This window comes from Astatotilapia calliptera, chromosome 19 (genome assembly GCF_964374335.1).
Source record: "Astatotilapia calliptera chromosome 19, fAstCal68.1, whole genome shotgun sequence".
In the NCBI taxonomy this organism is placed as follows: Eukaryota; Metazoa; Chordata; class Actinopteri; order Cichliformes; family Cichlidae; genus Astatotilapia; species Astatotilapia calliptera.
Genome location: NC_137440.1, coordinates 31924181 through 31943073, shown reverse-complemented (window position 1 = coordinate 31943073; position 18893 = coordinate 31924181). Strand labels below are relative to the sequence as shown.

Below are 18893 nucleotides of genomic sequence, written 5' to 3'. Positions count from 1 at the left end.
GGGGAGGGGTAGAGTGTAACAAGAGATAACAGATGACAAAAAGCAAAACAGGTTTACTAATCACATTTATTTGGAAAAAAACAAAACATATCTGACATCTTACACAAATAACCAAACATAAATAACAGCTATCAAATTACAACCAAATCATTTGGGTAGGGAAGGAATGGAAACAGAAACTGAAGATCCAAAACAGGGGACAGAAATTTGATACACACATTTTAAATCTTCAGCGGACCGTGTCGGACTAAAGCTAAGTGGAAATACTATCCCACAGAAGATGAATAGCAGCAACGGGTTGAGAATGACAAGAAGAAAAACATTCAAATTTTGCTGGAGTCTGTAAACAACCACTGTACTCGCCCGCATGAAACTTTATCCCATGCAGCTAATGTGGCACTTTTGTAGGTACTTCCCAGTTACAATCACATGCATGGTCCAGACTAGGAAGAGGGAAACTGAGAAGCTTGCCGGAGTTCCCTGCTTCGGCCTCCTGTGTCAGCATCGGATTCTTACAATCTTTCACCGGAGAGTCAAAGCTTTCAGTTTGCAGCGTATCGGCTTAAAGAGGGATGACGCTGTACTACCTCAGTGCAAAAAGACGAGATTGAGAGGTAACCTGTAGGACGTGTAGACGATCTTTAGACATTTACACACACGTTAACAAATCAGCTGCTATCATCAAAATTTTTTAACAATTTCATACAATTTACTTGGTCATAAATAACATTACATCTCTCACGACTCGAAGGGCCGAGGTGTCGTGCAGAAACAGATAAAGACGACACATTTCTCGTCCTTGAAATCGTGTTCGTCTTTGGACAAACCTTGGAGCCAAATTTTGCTTGAGGCGTGGAAAACAATCCAAAGCTCCCAAAGTGTTTGACACAAATATAAAAATAAGAAATTTTACAAAAGTTAGAAGGGCTGGGAATACTCTAAAGCTGCAGCCAGAGTTTGTGATTGCTTGCTGATTTACTTATAGAGCACACCCGTTCCTCCATTTAGATTGCACACTCCTGAAGTGGATTTTTTTCACCCTCTGTTGGACAAAAGCGTAGTGCCGACGAGGGAAATAGTACCAGCGTGCACACAAAATTGGCTTGTAGCAATTGCGTAATAGTAACAAACTATTCTGGCACAAAAGGCGACTAACTCGTACCTACAGCCGTGCTGTGTCAGTTACAAAATACCAGTGTCTCAGGAAAAAATCCCCTAAAAAATACATTTTCATTCTACCCCACAAAGAGGAAGGAGGCAAACAAAAAACAATAAGCGTGGGGAGTTACTGAGGATGGAGCACACAGCATATCAGCATGTGCGAGTATTAACTTTAGTTCTTGCTATTATAAAAATAAAATACTTCCTCAATGATGATTTGTCACTAAACACACATGTTTGACGTATCTGAAGACTTCCCTGGGATGATTATGTTCAGGCTTGTTTTTCTCTGGGCAGCTAATTATGATGATCTTTTATTAAAGAAAAAAAAAGTGCTGGTGATAACAACATTGGCAAATAATGACGACTATCTGTAACACACACAATCAAGTATAGCTTTGTGGTCTCTCTCAGTGTGTTACATCCTTACACAGGTGGGTGTGCTTATAGTGCAGTAGTGTGTGTGTTTGTGTGTGCAGGAGGATGCACTTCTGTGAACAAAGTCTCACTTCCCTCCTTTGGGTTTCCTTTGTGCGCACAGAGGTCTGGCACCTGGCTGTTTGGAGTGGACTGGCTGGACCTGTGTGTTTGTGCCAGATCTCAGACTAAATATCCCTCTCTGACATCGTCTGGGGTCGCAGCCGCTCTCCTGACCCTCTCGCTGGGCCTCGGGCCACCGCCACGCTTGAAAATGGAGTGCACCGTTCTCCAGTCTCGTGAGGAAGAATGCTTGCTAGTGTGAACTCCAGATGAGGAGGAGACTGCAGTGGCTGAGGTCTTGGTAGCTCCAGGCTGCCAGCTGGGCTCCATGACTGTGTTAATGACTAAATATTAAAAAAAAAAATTGAAATTAGTCATCAGCCACAAGAAAATTATTTTAAAATTATTTCCATTTAAATAGTTTCTAAAGGGTCTGAATGACTCACCTTCGAGTTGTCTCTGAACTCTCCTGAGTTCTTTCAAGATAGATGAGATTTCCTGAAACACAGACGTCTAACTTGGCTCAAACATGCAGTGTTTACCAGCATGTGTTTATCCTGTCATTCAACCAAAAGCACACTAACCTTGTTGGATGTTTTTGCAAACGGGACATTATTTTCAGAATCGACCTTGGCCTCAATCTCTTCCCAGATATCCACTCTGTCCTGGAACATCACCCTGTGTGCAGAGGTGCCTTTCAGTCAACGTTCTGCTCTCTGACACTGATCATTTTGCAGAATTTATCACAGCAAAAGTAAGCCACAGCTTTCGTTTGACGTCTGAAACATTACCAAATAACGACCAGGAAAAGACAAGCTGAAGCCGCATGTAGCAGAGGAAACAGTTTTTTCATCTGTGTCTCATTTACTTAGATTAGATCTCTGCTCTTGGTCCCATATCGTCAGCCAATCTGTCTGTGAGCTGACTCACTAAGTTACAGTAATTAAATTAGAGCTGATGCTCACTGCAGTCTGGCTGTCAGACAGGATCAATAAAGTTTTTCATCAAAGCCAGATCAGGAATGGAAAGAGAGGAGTTTAAGTGTTCATGGTGTCTGCTCTTCTTAGTATCTTACTTCATTTTGTCAGCGAGCTGCTCCGTGTTTTCTCTGATAGCAATTATGACCTGAGACACCGGATTCAGCATCGCAGTGTCCACAACGCCCTGAGGGGGACAACAATAAAACACTTTTATAAAAGAGCTCTCGTTACAGGATATCTAAAGGAGAAGCAACTGATCATGTCTGACCTCTTCTCTGCTCCTGGAGTTGTGTTCACGGTCACTCCAGCTCTGCTCAGCTTCCCCTAATGGTGCAGAACTTGGGGGGACTTTCTGGTAACTGTTAGCCTCTGAAACATGCTGATCAAGAAAAAGATGAAATAAAGAAATACGTTTTTTATTTTTTAATGGCAGGTAAATGCATTAGAAGACTTAGTGTAACTATGGTTTTCCTGTATTTTATTTAAAAAGAGATGACTAGAATCATCTTCATCTGAGCTCTTTCATCGTCACTTTGGGCTAATATCGGTCTATAAGCTATGAATCACTGTAAAATTTTAAAATGTGGTGGAAACCACAAAAAAAATGTTTAAGTCATAAATGCTCCCATATAATTTTCAATTATGAGCCAATTCCTTTAAAACAAATACCAAAGCTGTAAGAGAGGTAAACAAATCCATAGCAGGAAATGGCTTTACAATTAAAAACATCATAACAGCACATGTTAACACATGACTGCCGTCAAAAATGCCCTCACTCGTTCACTTGAAGTTTAAGGTAACAACGGTACCTGTTCATAAGAAGCCGCCGTGGAGCCTGGTGCACTGCACTCCTCTCCGGGCTCGCCATCACCCGCTACATCGTGGATCTCTCTGGCTAATATTGCCAAGTCTTTGGCCAGATCTTGACTCAACCTTCAATAAAAAAATTAATAAATCCATATTGTATTGAATTTAAGTATTCCTTTTAAACCAATTCTCCACAACAAAGTCAATGCAAATATTTTTGCAAGAAACTAAAGGAAATATCCAATAATATATATTCAAGTTTAGTGTTGCAGTGAAGTAAATTAACTGTTTGAACAGATAAAAATCATCATCTACTGTGATTTTTCACACAACCCTTAACTAATGAAACAAAAATAAATGCTTAAAACTGTTTGCGTTTGCTGGAAAACCCAAGTATTCACACCAGAAACGCCCAGCCTGTCATATTTCTTACCGTGCAATCTCAGCACTGTGTGTGGACCAGTTGTGGAAGGCATCTCCCTCGTTGGTCTCCTCTTCAGAGTCTCTGCCGCGGTGTTTCGGGCGCAGGGCCACGATCGGCTGCGGCCGAACCGGATTGCGTGGGCTATGAGAAGCTGAGGAAGGTTGGGAGCGTTTGTGTTTAGGAGTGCTCTGGTTTGAGTCGTACTCCTCATCTGAGGTAGAGGTATAGTCAGAGCCTTTCTGTCGTCGCCTAGAGCCTTGGTGTTGTGAATTGGTTAGTTTTGGAAGACGAGGACAAATAAGTTGGGAAAACAGGAGAGAGAGAAAGAGATGCCATGAAAGAACCACCAAGAAAAAGAAAAAAAACCCCACTGAGTGTTTTAATAGAAACCCCCAAAACATTTCCCCGAACAAGAGACAGACATGATGCTGTGGAAGTCTTCATGACTTTCCAACAATTTACTGTTGTTGTTTTTAAGGGGGGGTCTGAACCAAACTCAAATGAACACTAGACTTCCACAGTACAGCGGCTGAGTACAGATAGGAATAAATGAGTTTAAAAAATAATACAAGTTGATGTGTAATGTGAAACATATTGTGTTAAAGTCAGGACCAGTAATACACTCTCAAAGCACGGCTGCATAAAGAAACGGCAATCCAGCCTTCACTTCAATGAGTGTACACTGTGCAGATGAAAGATATTGAACATTGGAGAATTAATATTAGTGTTAGTTTCCTTCACACACAGCTGTTGTTTGATGAAAAAGTGCTTAATTGCAGAGCTGAGAAATCGGTTATATTAGCTGAGACTTATAAAGGCTTCAGACCAATTCTCTGTCATGTCTGACACACATTGCAGGCATGTCATTCCCACAATGCTAAATCCGAGTTCATTTTTATGGCTGATAAGGCCCTGCACTTAAATATATAAGAACAGATGGTGTGTAAGTGCCGGTACTATACTTACTTGCTGTGCTGCTGGCATATTTGGCACTGCTGGAGCGAACACGAGTGATTGGAGTTCTGTTGAGTGCTGCCTTCTGTGGCCTTTCTCCCGGCTTTGGCCCTGGACCAGAGGCCCTACGAGTGGAGCTGACACCCAGCTCTGCGCTGCGGTTGGAAAATCCTGTGCTTCTGCCTGTCCACTGTGGGGTGGAGGAGGCCTCGTTGTCACTGGGTGTGTTAAATGAGCTCGTCCGTTTCCGAGGCATGGCCAGCATATCCAGCCTGGAGAGTTTCTTGGCTTCCTGGGGCTGCTTAGCTGGGGTGTTGTTGGCCTCCTGGTACAGCTTATCAGTCTCTGTGCCCTCGTTGTCTGAGGCCTCTCCGAGGCGAGCCCGGCGCAGCATGGAAGTCCTGGTGGGTCTTGGGGCTGATAGACTGTTGGCACGACTCAGTGCCTGGGACACTCTGGAGCTCTTGGTATCCTCCTTCTGAAGGGGAATTGTGTATTTGCGTGTTTGTTTGCTGTTTGACTCCTGATCAGAGTATGGTAAGCTCTGGTGGTCATCACTTAGGTCTGTGGAACCACGTTTTCCCACACTGCGTCTCAATCCGACTGGCCTCCTCAGAGGTTCAGTCCTGTTGCTCCTTTCTGCTTCCTGAGTACGGTGCTTTTCTGAGGACTGCTGAGTCGAATCCTGACTAGTTAGGCTAGCTGAAGACCTCTCTCTCTGGAGGCCACTGACCGACACTTTTTTTGTTAGTGTGCTTGGCTTTGTCTTACTGCTGTGTTGGCTGACTGTACTGGAGGTGTCCACATCAGACTCCCCAGAAAGAGAGTCCATAACAGGAGATGGAGTGTTGGTTTGTCCTGCTTGGAGTTTGGCTTCCAGTACAGCCAGAACATCTTCAGTCTCTTTGAGAAATGAATGCGTGTCCTGACTGTTAGCTCTCTGCAGTAATTCAGGGTTTAGATCTCTTTGAGCAGGCTGGCTAGAGATGTTAGGCAACCTGGTGCTGCTAGATCGCTCCTTCGTGAAGCTCTCCTGTCTGAATAACGGGGATGCTTCTTTACCCTCTGGCCTCTGTGTTGCCTGGCTCAGTACAGGAGCTGATACAACAGGTTTGACTCTTGCAGACTCCTGACTGCCTCTCAGTTTGGTCAGAGTGGCTGTTGAAAAGGTTTTGGTCACCTGTTTTCTCTCAGCCTTAGGCACCACCTCCTCCTCTGACCCGATGTAAAAAGATGTAGACTTGGCCGGGAGCGTGCGCTTGTCTCCATTTTGGTCCGACAGAGGCTTCCTCTTCTGCTCTACAATAGATCCATCATCTGACTTGCTGGCATCACTCAGGCTGTCAGGCTCTACATCGTCCTGCACAGTTAACCTGTGAATGCCGTCTTGAGCGTCAGGGACCCCCAAGCTGTTATCTTCAACATCAAATGTTGAATTTGGGTCATAATGAACATGAATGCTGGGAGCTGGAATGTCACTCTTCTCCCCCGGTGATGTCAGCTGCAGGCCGCGCTGAACTCTTTCTTGGCTTTGGCTGAGCGTAGCCTTGTGGACGATTGTGCCTCGTGCTGAAGTGGAACAGTTTTAATGCATATTAACCACAGACGATGACGCTGAATATCATTCATATTCATCAGGGTGTCTTATTATCATTTCAAATAGAGCAATGGCTGGTTAGGTGGCTTACCCCCTTCTGACAGTCCCATCTGGGAATGGATGTCAAAGAGGCCGGACGAAGGCCCAGATTCTGCATAGCTGTCTGCCAAGCTGGCCCAGCAAGACATCCACTTAGGAGCCCCCTGTAAGACTGCACCTCCTGACTGAACCTGTAAAAGATGGCATACAAGTTATTCATTACTGTTAAAAATAGCAAAACTGTTAAAAATATAATTCCCTTAGTTCCAGTTATTATAAATTCCAAAAGAGCAATCTGGTTCAAGTGCTGTATGCACTTGAACCCTAACATGTTGTACTAAACACGTGGTTTGGTTTTCTGTTTTCTTTTATTTGGTTAGAAAAGAAAAACCCAAACGATCATGAACCCAGAGCCTGTGTGCAAAGAAGAGGCAAGTGCACAAATCAAAAGAGAGACACCGAAAAAAGAGCAAAAACCAAGAAGGCAAATCAAGGAAGCACTACATCCCGATTGGTGCAATCAGACACTTGAGTCTTACCGACTGAAAATAATCATTGTTACATTAAAATGATCAATCATCTATCCATTCATCATTCAACCCTGAGCAGGAAAGTTTACCTTCACCAGACTCTGTCCCTGCTCTGGAGCTGGCCTCACCTCCCCACAACTTTTCTGACTATGCTCCTCCCTGCCCTGAACAATAACAGGCCTAAATGCTGACGGTGTTTCTGCTTCACTCAGGTTCGTTCGCTCTGGGCTGTCAACGACACCAAACACCTGTCAGGAACAAAGCATTGCAAGTGGATAAGTGCACAGAGAGGCAAAGCAGGACTGCTAATGTTCATGGCTCAGGACTTCACTCCGAGAAACACGAGGAGACCGGTAATTAGCAAAGCTGCCTTATTTCTTTTAAAACGAGCATACGTGAAAGAACTTGCCTGGTCAATCTTGCTCCGTGCCTCTTCCAGCTCCTTATCGTGAACATCTGTTTCAATAGTGTAGGTTCCTGCGTCACTCAGACTGTCCTCCTCTTCATTTCTGGGGCCTGTGGGGCTCTTAACGTCAAAACTTTGAGATGCTGGGGGCATAACAGGAGCCTTGAGGGGGACAGGTTTATGAATTGGCGAGGAAGTTTGAGGCTGGAAATGAGCGGGGCTAGTGGTAATTTGGCCAGACTGTGATGCTGGCCCTGACCCTGCTTTAGATGCTGTAGTATTTCTCTCCCAGGTGGCAGAAGAGATCTCCTTTGCTTGTTTCAGTAATTCAGCAGTAAACTCCTGGGTGAGTTTAGATTTGCGGCCCACGCTGCTAAATGGTCTTGCGGACACAGATGAGGATGAGCGGGAGGAAAGGCTGGTGCTGATCCGTTCTTCAGTCTTTTCCCTTCGTAGAGAGCCAGCTCTTTGGGAGCCCATAGAAGCAGGGCCCTTCAGGGGGATAGTGTACCGTTGGGTTGGTGGAGTAGTGGTGGAAGATGGAGGTGTGACTTGTCTCTCCCCAGTCGGACTTGAGCTTTTCTTTACTTTCTCCAGCTGTGGCCTGAGACTGGAGGGTTCTGGTGGGGCCATGATATTGATGGACTGGGAACGCTTCTTTCTCTGGTTGTCGTCAATGAATTCAATCACAAAGGCTTGGTGGGGCTCAGCTTTAGCAAGACTGGAAAGGGACTGGGACTCTGGTGGAGAGCCAGACACAGGCTCCACTGAGTCAGGGGAGAGAAATCGCTGTGGTGGGGAAGCTCTCAAGGCTTGTGGAGAATCCTGATGTTCTAACTGGAGAAAGTTATTTCCATTGAGTGCTGGGTGCCCCGAATCACTTTGAGAACCATCTTCATGGTAGTTTGCTGTTGATGGAAGGAGAACAAGTTAACACAGTATTTCATCTAAAACTAGAGTAAACAGATGGTGTATAAGAGACTCACTCTTGGTGGTCTTCAGAAGAGATGGGTCACTGTTTGTGCTGCACACATCTTCATCTTGCGAGCTCTTTCCCATCATGCTAGCGCTGCTTTGGACGAGCCAGTCAGCAACTTTACTCTCTGCTGACATCACCTCAGTAGGTGTGCTAGCAACCTCAGTGGAAGGTTGCTTACGCTGACGGAAAGAAAACTTGGTCACATGGTCCTTGATTTTCATTTTACCTGGCGTGCATTCATCAAATTCGATGGTAAAGGATGCGTGGCTTTGAACCACAGGGGGTGTGGGGGTGGAGGAGATGCAGTCAGAGGCATCTGCTGTGTCTTTTGTTGGAACTTCATGAACCTGCGACTCTGGTTTCTTGGTAGGACGCTGCTGGAACTCCTTTGTTGGGATCTCAAAGTAACTGGGCTCCCGGCGGTAGGAGAAGATGGGCTTAGCCTGACTGTCTGGCAGAGAGCCATTGCTCTCATATGTGGGCACATCTTTAGCAGGTTCTGTTGTCAACAAAAAAAAGCTTTTAGTGTGCTGAATATTAGAATATTGTCACACTTATATCAAAGTTCCTAACTCAAAGTTAAAGGAACTCAGATTTATGTAAATCTCTTAAAGCATAACCACTAAACATTTCCTGAAAATAAGAGCCATAAATAACATGAAGGTTCCAGACGGTGGGGCAGCACGGTGGTTAGCACTGTTGCCGCACAGCAAGAAGGTCCTGAGTTCAATTCCACCATCAGGTCTTTCTGTGTGGAGTTTGCATGTGTTTGCGTGGGTTCCCTCCGGGTACTCCGGCTTCCTCCCACCGTCCAAAGACATGCAGCTTGTGGGGATAGGTTAATTGGATAATCCAAATTGTCACTAGTTGTGAATGTGCGAGTGAATGGTTGTCTGTCCCTGTGTGTTGGCCCTGCGACAGACTGGCGACCTGTCCAGGGTGGACCCCGCCTCTCGCCCTATGACAGCTGGGATAGGCTCCAGCGCCCCCCGCGACCCTGAAAAGGAGAAGCGGAAGGATGGGTTCCAGACGGTAGGCTGGGAAAACAAATCATGTGATTGGTCTTTGGATGCCAGCTGGGTGTGGCCAAATACCACTTTAGGAGTTCAGAGTCCAGTGGAGGGTAGTTGAGGGGGAATAATCTGTTTCAGTCTGGGCAACATGAGGAGAACAATCACCATCATCGGCTTAGATGGTCATAATCCATCATGAGGCAGACAGCCACTGGTTTGGCCTGGCTATCAGTCCACAACTGACAGCCAGGGACCTGCCTTGGGCTTAACACCATCTACCTCTCAGTGACCCACAGAGAACATCAAATGCCACAAAAAAGGCAACTTTAAATCTAATTCACAAACATGGGAATATCCAATAAATGCAATTAAATCACTAATATAAAATACATTCTGCTTGTAAAGACAAACACTTCTGAAGGCATACACCAAATGAAAGGAGTTTACAGTGATTGCATGTAGAAATATAAGACAGATTCACTGACCTGGAGATTCCTTCTCTGGAAATTTTCCACCTCTGCTCTCCTTTTTGTTGGCCGGGTCCTCATCTTCTCCCCACCAGGAAGGCTGGCCATACAGAGGCGTGGGCTTGGATATCGGAGCATCTGTGGAGGCTAGCAGGAAAAAGCCCACAGACAGACACAAACACAATCAGGTACATAATATACTAAAAGGTGCAGGGAGGAATGGTAGGAACAAAGAAAGAGCCAACAAAGACGTGAATTTAAACCACTGCTTGGTTTTATAATCCAATAAGTTTGTTAGTCACATGACAAAACAGTGTTTTGTTTGACGTTGCAACAATAAAAAGTTACACAATGCTGGAGCTCAGAAACAAAGCCTTACGCTGCAAGTGGCCTTTGGATGTTTCAGAGCTCCCACACATTCCCATGACACAGAGAGTGTAGTGGGGGTAGGGAGGTCAAACTGTGATGCCAGATGTATCAGCAAACCACCAAAACATAATCCTCCTCATGTGAGGACAGTACAGCTAATCCTAATCTTTATAGGAAAAATGGAAGAAATCGGTCCAGGATATAGAGTAAGCTGGGCACGCAAAGGCTTTATGTATACAGAGGTCTCTGCATATATTCTCTTAAATTTGAGACTAGTTAGCTTGGCTAAATTTGCTGATGATATGTGTTTAGCAAGACTTGCCATATAACCTGGCATACTGTTCCACACAAGCCAGCCAGCCTCTACTAATCAGATCATCTAGAAGCTGCCGTTTGGCCTGATAAATAGGATAAACAAGCTCTTCTGAGTTTAATGTGGCTGCACAATCCCAAGTATCAGCAGCACTTGACCACTGTTGCCTTGGACACACACAATAAGACATCAACACAGTGACCGAAGAGGCAGAGGGGCACGTTACAGATTCCTTTCCACTTATTTAATCTTCCCCTTTTAGCTAAAGAAAATGTGGGCGAGTGTAGCAGCTTCAGTACACAGAGCAAGGTTACGCTAAGTGTATTATTTGGCATCTCAAACTGTGCACAGACACAGAGGTACAACAAAGACGGGACATAATCTCCCAAAATAAAGGTGGCAGTTATTAGGGACATTAGGTACTGTGTTTGGAGGAATTTTTGTTTTAGCTATTGTTATAACTTACTGGATTTGTTAAGTATGGAAACTTTAAAAAGGAAGCCACTACAAGAGCAACCACTGGGAACGCTGAACTGTTAATTTCATGCCCTCTTTTTTTCCTCTCAATACTAAATAGCCCTGGGTCCTGGCACAGTAATGTAGGCCCGACTGAGTCACACACTGTACAAGTGAAGTGTCCTGTGCTGCAGACAGCTGGAGGATTGGAGTCACTCCACATCCTGTACAGCTGCAGGGGAAAACAAGCACAGAAAAAGACACACACGTCTTTTTTTTCCCTTCTCTACGAGGCTTGTCAGAATTAAAAGAAAACAAACCTAATATGAGGCAAAATAACATATCAAGACCTTAAACAAGCTCAGCCAAAGAGACTGAATTTGCATCAGCATTTGTCAACAGAGATATGCAAGCTCGGTCTCTGTGAGGCAAAGAGACTTTCCTACATCAAACAAACTCAAAATGAATGAAAGTGACACTTTAAAAAGCGTGTACTCATTTTCTCTAACATACTTCTCTCACTGAGGCTGTAGATTTAGCACGACAGCACAGACTCCTTTGAGTGCAGGCAGTAACTGCGTAGCAACAAGTAAATATAGAGTTTGCACTGAAAGATGTCTTGCAAATAATGAACTCATACTTGCAGGCAACATAATCACACTCTGCTCCAAAGTGATGTTTACTAAAAAAAAAAAAGCTAACAAAAGAAGAGTTTCTCGCAGTGCCGCAGTCAATTACACAGCTATGAGAAACATGAGGCATGTGCTGGAAAAGTCCTATTTTAGGCACAGTTGTAGTTTTCCTTCTAAGCTCAAAGGCCTGATTATGGAGCAGAAAGCACAAGGCTGCTGCTTGCTAGATTAACTACAGCTGGAAAACGTTTCATCGGTGTGAATAAGCTTCATTCATAAAATGCCTAACTTAACAGTGCCCCGACTGTTCTGCTGTTGACATAGAGTGAAATAATAAATTCACTAAGTACATGTCAGAGTAAAGAGGGTGTGAAAGAACTGGAAATATCAGCAGTGACAGATCTACCATCACCTACATGGACAGAAGTGCCAAGCTGGGACTAAAAACCTACAGACCTTTCTAATTCTACAGCACGTGGCTGAACCACCGTCAGGCATGTCTGACTGAGATAAGACTGTTTGTCCTTAACTCTTTACCCCTCTGCTTGTCTGCAAAGCCCTTACTCATGTATACTTACTCTGGCAACCCTGGGATGTCAAGATCTACTTTTTTACCGACACCACAGGATTGTAGCATCAGCCTCTCTACTCACATGGCATCCTAATCCCACAGCAGGGAAGCTCTTAATAAGAGAAGCCATCATCCTATCGAGGGATCTATGGCCAAAGTCATGCAGTACATGGAGACTCAAGCAGACTTCCTCTTCCTCATGTATGTGGGACCAAGCTATTCAAATCCACTTCATTTAAAACTGTTTCTCTCATGCACCCAGAACAATTTATCTACTTCTGTTATCATAAAACCTGCAACCTTCCTTCTAACAAATGAACTGTGTGGATAGAATTATTTACCTGTGAGGGAGTGGGCTTTACGCTCAGCTTTGTCCTGGAGTTTGGCATTGGATAAAGAGTCTTTGCTCTTCTCTGAGTGCTGGAAGTGCAGTTTTTCCTTTGCCTTGGCCTCCAGGGCTTTTATGCTAAGCTGCAACTGGCTTGTGTACTTCTCATGCTGCACACACACACAGACAGGAGGGAAGCAGGATGTGAAAAACCTTCCGCCAACAATCAGTACAGCTGTAACGTCCTAACATATACACACTGTAAGGAAGAATATCCACCAGAGACTCAAGCTTCAACTTCTAAATATTACACATGCATCATTTTTATTTTAATTGAATTCAGCTACAGTAACTAGCATCATTAAACATGCAGAAATGACTTTAAGTGTTAAGTTATTTAATTTAATATGAAAGAAAAAATTTATTGTAGATAATTAAGCTCTAGTTTGCCATGGTAGGAGTTGGCCTGGGAAGATTGTGACTATTTTAACATATTATTTAATACCAAAATAATGTTAGTCTTTCTCAGTAGGGATCTACAGCAAACAGCTATCGCTGAAGACAGTCGAGCACTGACGATTAAAAAAGGAAGCTTACTCTTACTTACTTTAAGCGCTTCCTCCGGGACTTTGTGTTGACTCTTTTCCAGGATATACACATGCACATGTACAGATGGAGTTAAAGGAAACAATCTACATATTTTTCTTTTCAAACAATTAGATATTAGAGATGTCCTGACTGGAAAATACTGAGCACTGACCATTACTTTTTTCTGATTGAAAAATCAGAAATGTTGCTCATTTCTCCGTTTGCACCAAGACAACAAATAAATCTTTATTATAACCAAAAAATAAGTGAACTGGTTTACTGTCTTGTAGCACTATCACGAAACTTATCAGTTCTAAACTGATGAGACAACAGATAAACATCAAGAGACATCACCTATAAAGCTATAAATGTATTTATAGCAGTGAATTACTTCTCGAAACTGTGCCCCTTCACCTCTAACGACAAAGCATGTCTACGTGTATCTGTACACTGAACAGTGTTGCTTTGTGTTATCTAACATACATTTCACCACTCATTAGTTTTCTCCTGAGGTCAAAGGGCGCAGGCGGCTTCCGGTCAACAGTTCACTATCCTGGCTGAAAAACACACAGGATTTTCATGCCAGTAGATCAAGGTGGAGAAAAAAAATGTAATAAATGTGAGAAAAAGTGCTGCTGACCCCTGGTCCTTTTCTGTGTTGAATACCAAAGACCAATGAAAACAAAAGCAGAAAGTCTGGATAATGTATGAATGATACACGTCCAATGATGATTAAGCCAACAGAATTAAAAAAAATAAAAATGCATAAAGTTTAAAACATAAGTATAAAAAAGGATATCATAACCAAAGCGAATGACATCTGACAGCTTTAGGGTGATATATGTCTGGTCTGGGATTCTGAGGTCGTTCACAAATGTCTGCAAAACAGAAAAACAAAACAAAATTCATAACATTCACTGTTCATTCGCTAATGAAGGTAATGACTCACAGGTGACAGGCCTTCTAATTCCAAGCACTCGGATACCGTAAGGTGCTTTGCCAGCGGACCTTTCCCATTGAAAGTTAATCCACCAACACGTTAAAACTCTGATGAGATTATGTTGTTATGCAATGTCAGTAAGCTTTTATAAAATGGCCAGGTGGAAAGAAACATGTGCAATTTGTTCATCAATTTGTTTTAACTTCTCCCTTAACTAACAGATGGTTAGAGGAGTTACTCAATTTATCTTTAGATGATTAAAAGTAAAGAAACAAGGATAACACTGTGCACCAAACAGTAGCTCTCATTCGACACAGACTAAACAAAGGTAATTAGGGAAGGATTTCAGTTATAGGCCCTCGTACTGTTCTGCTCTGATTAGTTTAGCTGCAGTTACTAAGGCCAAAAGAAACACTGAGAACAATGAACGGTTTCTCCCACGGCTCAGCTCAGGATTTCATTTGGATAATGGTGCAGTGAAGTGGCAACAGCAGCAGAGAGACAAGGGAACAGGGTGAGATCGAAAGATTTTCTTTTTTTGGGAGGAATGGTCACTGTTTGCCCAACCGTTTGCACACACACACATTTTTGTACTAAGGGATTTACTGCAGTTGAAACACGAGCCTTCGGTGATACCAGAGACTTTTTTTGTTGTTTTTTGCACAAGCTGAAGTACAAAGTTTGGAAGTAAAGACAGACCCACTCACCCCGTTCAAGCTGCCCAGGTCCTTCACCATGTGCTCATCTGTATTTGGGTCATAGTTGATGACAGCATGCTGTTTATCCACACTGCGAGACTGAAACAAATGTGGAAAAAAAAAAGTGCATGATGTGCTGACAACTTGATTACATGACATGAAATTTGTGATCATTCATTTAGATTCTAAATTGAGATCCCAAGGTAAGATTTTCCAGGCTTACAACTGGGATTCTGGAAGGTGGCGACAGTACGAATTTTACCGATATGCACCATAGGCACTGAGTCTATCAGAAATTATGTCAGTTTAACAGCTTATTCAGTTTTGGGTTGAGGTGGTGTACACTTTGAACAGGTTGCCAGGTCATCACAGGGCTAACACAGAGAGAGAGAGCTAACCATTCATGCTCAAAGTCACACCTACAGCCACGTTAGAATCAGCAGTCGACTTAACATAAATGTATCTGGACTGCGAGGGGAAAAAACAGAGTACTCAGAGAGAACGTGCCACCTCTATAGTGAAAAGGTCACTGCCAGTCAGCATGCAGACCTGGGACCTTTATGCTGCGAGGCAACAGCACTGCACTGCTGTGCCGCAGTAGTTATTTTTGATACCTAAAAAGTCCTTTATTCTGGTTTACACACAATCCCAATTAACAAAACTGTGCACAAATATTTTCATTAGGAAACCCAAGCATGAGATGGAGCAGCGGGTAGCACTGCTGCCTCGCACCAAGAAGGTCCACCATCAGGCTGGAGCTGTTTGGCTTCCTCCCACAGCGCACAGACATGCACAAGATCAAGTTAACCGGCAAGTCTAAACTGATAAAAGGTGTGAATGCAAGTTGTGGTGTTTCTGTGTTAGTTTTGTGATAGACTGGCAACCTCTCCACTGATGACAACCCTGAAGTGGATAAGAAGATGGATGGATGGGATTGAAACAGGAATTTTCTTTTGGATGTGCCAACGCGCCCTAAACTAACTATTCGCCCTAATCTACCAAAATCTTCTCTGAATGCTGAAGTTTCTGTGCACGCATCTGTTATTACACAGTTGTGTGGAGTACCCACAATGTTGTTGTACATGTACAACAACAATAAAAGGGCTATTCTATTCTATTCTATTAAGCAGAGTAAAAATGCGTCTTCATCAATTAAGTTCAGGCTAAGCCAGTGATTCAGACTGACTCACTTTTTCTTCTCTCCTCATTAGGGCCTCAGCACAAGCGAACTCACTGAGTGCCAAACTTGTCTGCAAAATTAACACTGTCATTCAATGGACAATTTATGGGCTTGTCACAAACTGTTCCAAACCAAACCCTAACTGGGATAAACAGCAGTCGGAGGCAGTCTGTACTGCCTGTGTTAATCAGCTCAATTGGTCGCCTTTTAAATAACTTACTTTAAGTTTTTAGTGTTGGTTAATCAATTTGTCGATTAGTTTAACAGATCTGAATTCATAACTCTTAGTCCTTAACTTCCCTTTGCACCCCTTATCAGAGGAAAACAACGTATCTCTGGCTTAAGAAACAATAACAGGCCACTGAATTAGAAACAAAAGGCACTCAGTATCATTGTAGAGGCGTACGGTCTAATTACTTCTCATGGAGATACAGACTGATCAAACACTAGTACTCATGGAAAGTCCAAACTTTCAAGGCGAGGTCCTTAATTGTGCGGTTTGATAAAATTTCCCTTAAGCTGGATCCGTGCCTCTCATGCCAAATGGGATTCTCTTCTTGTAATCTTTCAGATACAATGTGAATGAGGGAGGAAAAAAACTCCCCAAGAAACCCAAAACATTTAAGACATTAAAGACAATATAGGGCAGGAATGGGCTATGTGCCAAGTCAGGAAGAAGCCCCAAGCACTAGAAATATCTGCATCGCTTCAAGCTGGGGAAAAAGATGAGGCGGCGACGCCTAAATGTGGACATAAGCAACTCTGTGGTTTGCGGGGCTTTTCTGCACATAACGCACAAACTAAGGAAAGTATAAACAACTGCTGCCGAGGCAACATTCTTCCTTCGCTGGTCTAAACACAGAGCGAGAAGAAAATGGGAGGAGAATATTACACAAAAACCACAAAGAAATTGTGTTTGTGGCACACAGAGCATGGAAAAGCAACACATGGGAATGCTTTAGTTGAGTTTTTAAGTCATTGTTTGTGAGGCTGCGAGGGGCAACTTTGAGTGAAGACACCGTCACATGCCAGAAGCCTCCTGCTGGTTTTTCGCATACTTGTGTGACCAGCTGTCCTGTCAGACATCAGTGCAGAGTAATGCAACTTATCCTGAGCATCCTGAACGTCACGTACGACACTCTGCGTGACACTCACCTGGAGCATGAGCTCGCAGTCGTCCCGACCGACGAAGATCATCTCGCGTGGCAGCCTGTGACGCGTGCCAGAGCTGCTCACCAGAAACCATGATGTCACACTCATGTTGGGGTTGCGAGTCAGGACCTTCTTGGCATCCTGGGAAAAGACGACAACCAAATAGATCTAGGATGGCAAAAAATCTTTATGCTAATTTAATGTTATCTGACATTTGCTGTGCTTGTTCTTCATTTTAAATAGGCTATTTATATTCCATTTATAATGATTTGTTTCACTGATTTTTGTCAGTATTTTATATCAAGCTTTTTAGGCAGTATTAGTCATTGTAATTTCTTGTGTATTTTTTCCTCCAGCTATTTTGTTTGGTCATATTTTGTTTAATTTCACTTAATAAAGTTGATGACTCTGTTTTGGCAGGAACTTTCAAACCTTTGGGATTAATCATATTTTGCTACTATCTGAACAATATTGAATATCATTTTTTTTAAGGGCAAAGAAAAACCCTCACTGCAATGAGAGGATCTTTTTATCCAACCAGTTGTGTCTGGCTGTATTACTACCAGCTAATGCCATAAAAAAACGGATCCCATTTTTGTAGCTAGATTTTCACTCGTCAGGAAAGGCTACACAGCAGAGTATGTTCACACAAGTAACAAACGCAGATATCGTAATCGAATAAAGGCGATATGAGATGTTAGAGTTGATCTTTTTGATGAAGCATGCCGGGAAACTTGTTGCAAATGGCTCCTGTGAGGAGTAAGGTAACGATGGCTAACAATTCAAACTTCCAGCTCAGGTTTAACTTCCTGTAACCTTTGCGAGCTAACCATTAATGGCAAAAAATACAAGCCAGTGTTTGTATTTTAAATTACAAGCTGCTTGTAAATAAACCACTATTTTTTTTATTTTTTTTATTTGATAAAACAGGAAGCTGTTGGGAGTCTGTCGGTGAGGTTGTTTAGCTAACGCTCGTGAGCCTCCGGCTTGAACGAAATAAGCTATCTCCAAACGATTTCCCCCAACAAGGACTCACCTTTAAAGCCTTCTCCGTTTTACTCCTGAGTGAATCCAGTGTTTGTCGTCCCACAGCAGTTTGGAAATTCGACGTCCGACCGACACTCACTTACAACAAGCTCATCAGGTGACAACGGGCAGGTAAAGTTCGCTCACACCCTTACCTTCCTGCGGGAATGACAACCGGACGAAACTCAAACCTCAAACGCGTCTCCTCCCGTCGGGCTGACGTAGCTTGACAAGTCCCCATCAAAAGCGTTTTTTTCTCTCCGAGAGGTTAGAGGAGAGTAAGAGCTCTCACTCTGTCCGGGTTCCGGGAGCAGAAAAGATGGCGGCGGCTTCAAGCTGAAAGCTAAGGGTCGTGTCCAGAGGAAGAGTGTTGTATATTTTTTTAAAATATCAAAAATGTCTACCTACCTTCTTTATTTTTTCATTTTATTAATTTATTTATACATTTCTCTTTAATGTCGGCTGCCCTGAATTTGTTAAATGTGTAATGTTTATTAGCGTGGTTTCTAAGACTTTTTATGGGCCTAATTTATTTTATATACAGTTGAAAAGTTCTAACATCTGACGTTTGTGGCGTAAGTAAATGGTTATCTATTGGCTAAATAAATTCAGAACTTCGACGCGCATGTGCAGCACAACATAGCGCTAGTCGCCATCTGGTGAGTAACCGCTTTTATAGACGATCTACGGCTTTATTCGTGTCCCGACCGGACTTTGTTTATCCTGTGTTTCGCTTTGGCAACGCATCCCCGTCTAAATAGAAGAAATGAAGGCGTTTGGGAGAAACAGCCTCTAAGAGCACG

At 43.2% G+C, this 18893-nt stretch overlaps 1 protein-coding gene and 1 long non-coding RNA gene across 6 annotated transcripts; one reads left to right on the top strand and one right to left on the bottom strand.

Annotated features, from left to right (window-relative positions):
* Window positions 1–48: 48 nt before the first annotated feature.
* On the bottom strand, window positions 49–17199 carry cep170ba (centrosomal protein 170Ba). Of its 5 annotated transcripts, none has more exons than XM_080294224.1 (18): window positions 17068–17199; window positions 14742–14831; window positions 13894–13972; window positions 13114–13172; window positions 12520–12676; window positions 9856–9984; window positions 8365–8856; window positions 7382–8286; window positions 7062–7220; window positions 6495–6633; window positions 4819–6375; window positions 3862–4108; window positions 3431–3554; window positions 2890–3000; window positions 2717–2805; window positions 2226–2319; window positions 2088–2154; window positions 49–1985 (listed from the first exon to the last, which is right to left on the bottom strand). In XM_080294224.1, the coding sequence occupies exons 1-18, from the start codon at window positions 17170–17172 to the stop codon at window positions 1762–1764; spliced, it is 4827 nt and encodes a 1608-aa protein (XP_080150350.1). In that variant the 5' UTR covers window positions 17173–17199; the 3' UTR covers window positions 49–1761. The 5 variants fall into 5 exon arrangements, with proteins under 5 accessions (XP_080150350.1, XP_026008298.2, XP_080150352.1 ...); XM_026152513.2 differs by having other exon boundaries at window positions 2088–2139; XM_080294226.1 differs by having other exon boundaries at window positions 3862–4003.
* On the top strand, window positions 14387–17495 carry LOC145422648 (uncharacterized). Its single transcript, XR_013903940.1, has 2 exons — window positions 14387–14548; window positions 15417–17495. It is a non-coding gene; the product is annotated as an uncharacterized LOC145422648 (long non-coding RNA).
* Window positions 17496–18893: the final 1398 nt, after the last annotated feature.

What these genes read in the sequence shown, in the direction of transcription:
- cep170ba (XM_080294224.1), bottom strand. Translation starts at nt 17,172, where the DNA reads ATGAGTGTGACATCATGGTTTCTGGTGAGCAGCTCTGGCACGCGTCAC. An exon ending in TCTTCTGAAGACCACCAAGA is followed by an intron (nt 8,287 to 8,364) that starts GTGAGTCTCTTA and finishes TTCCATCAACAG; the next exon opens with CAAACTACCATGAAGATGGT. An exon ending in CGGCGGCTTCTTATGAACAG is followed by an intron (nt 3,001 to 3,430) that starts GTACCGTTGTTA and finishes TTTCTTGATCAG; the next exon opens with CATGTTTCAGAGGCTAACAG.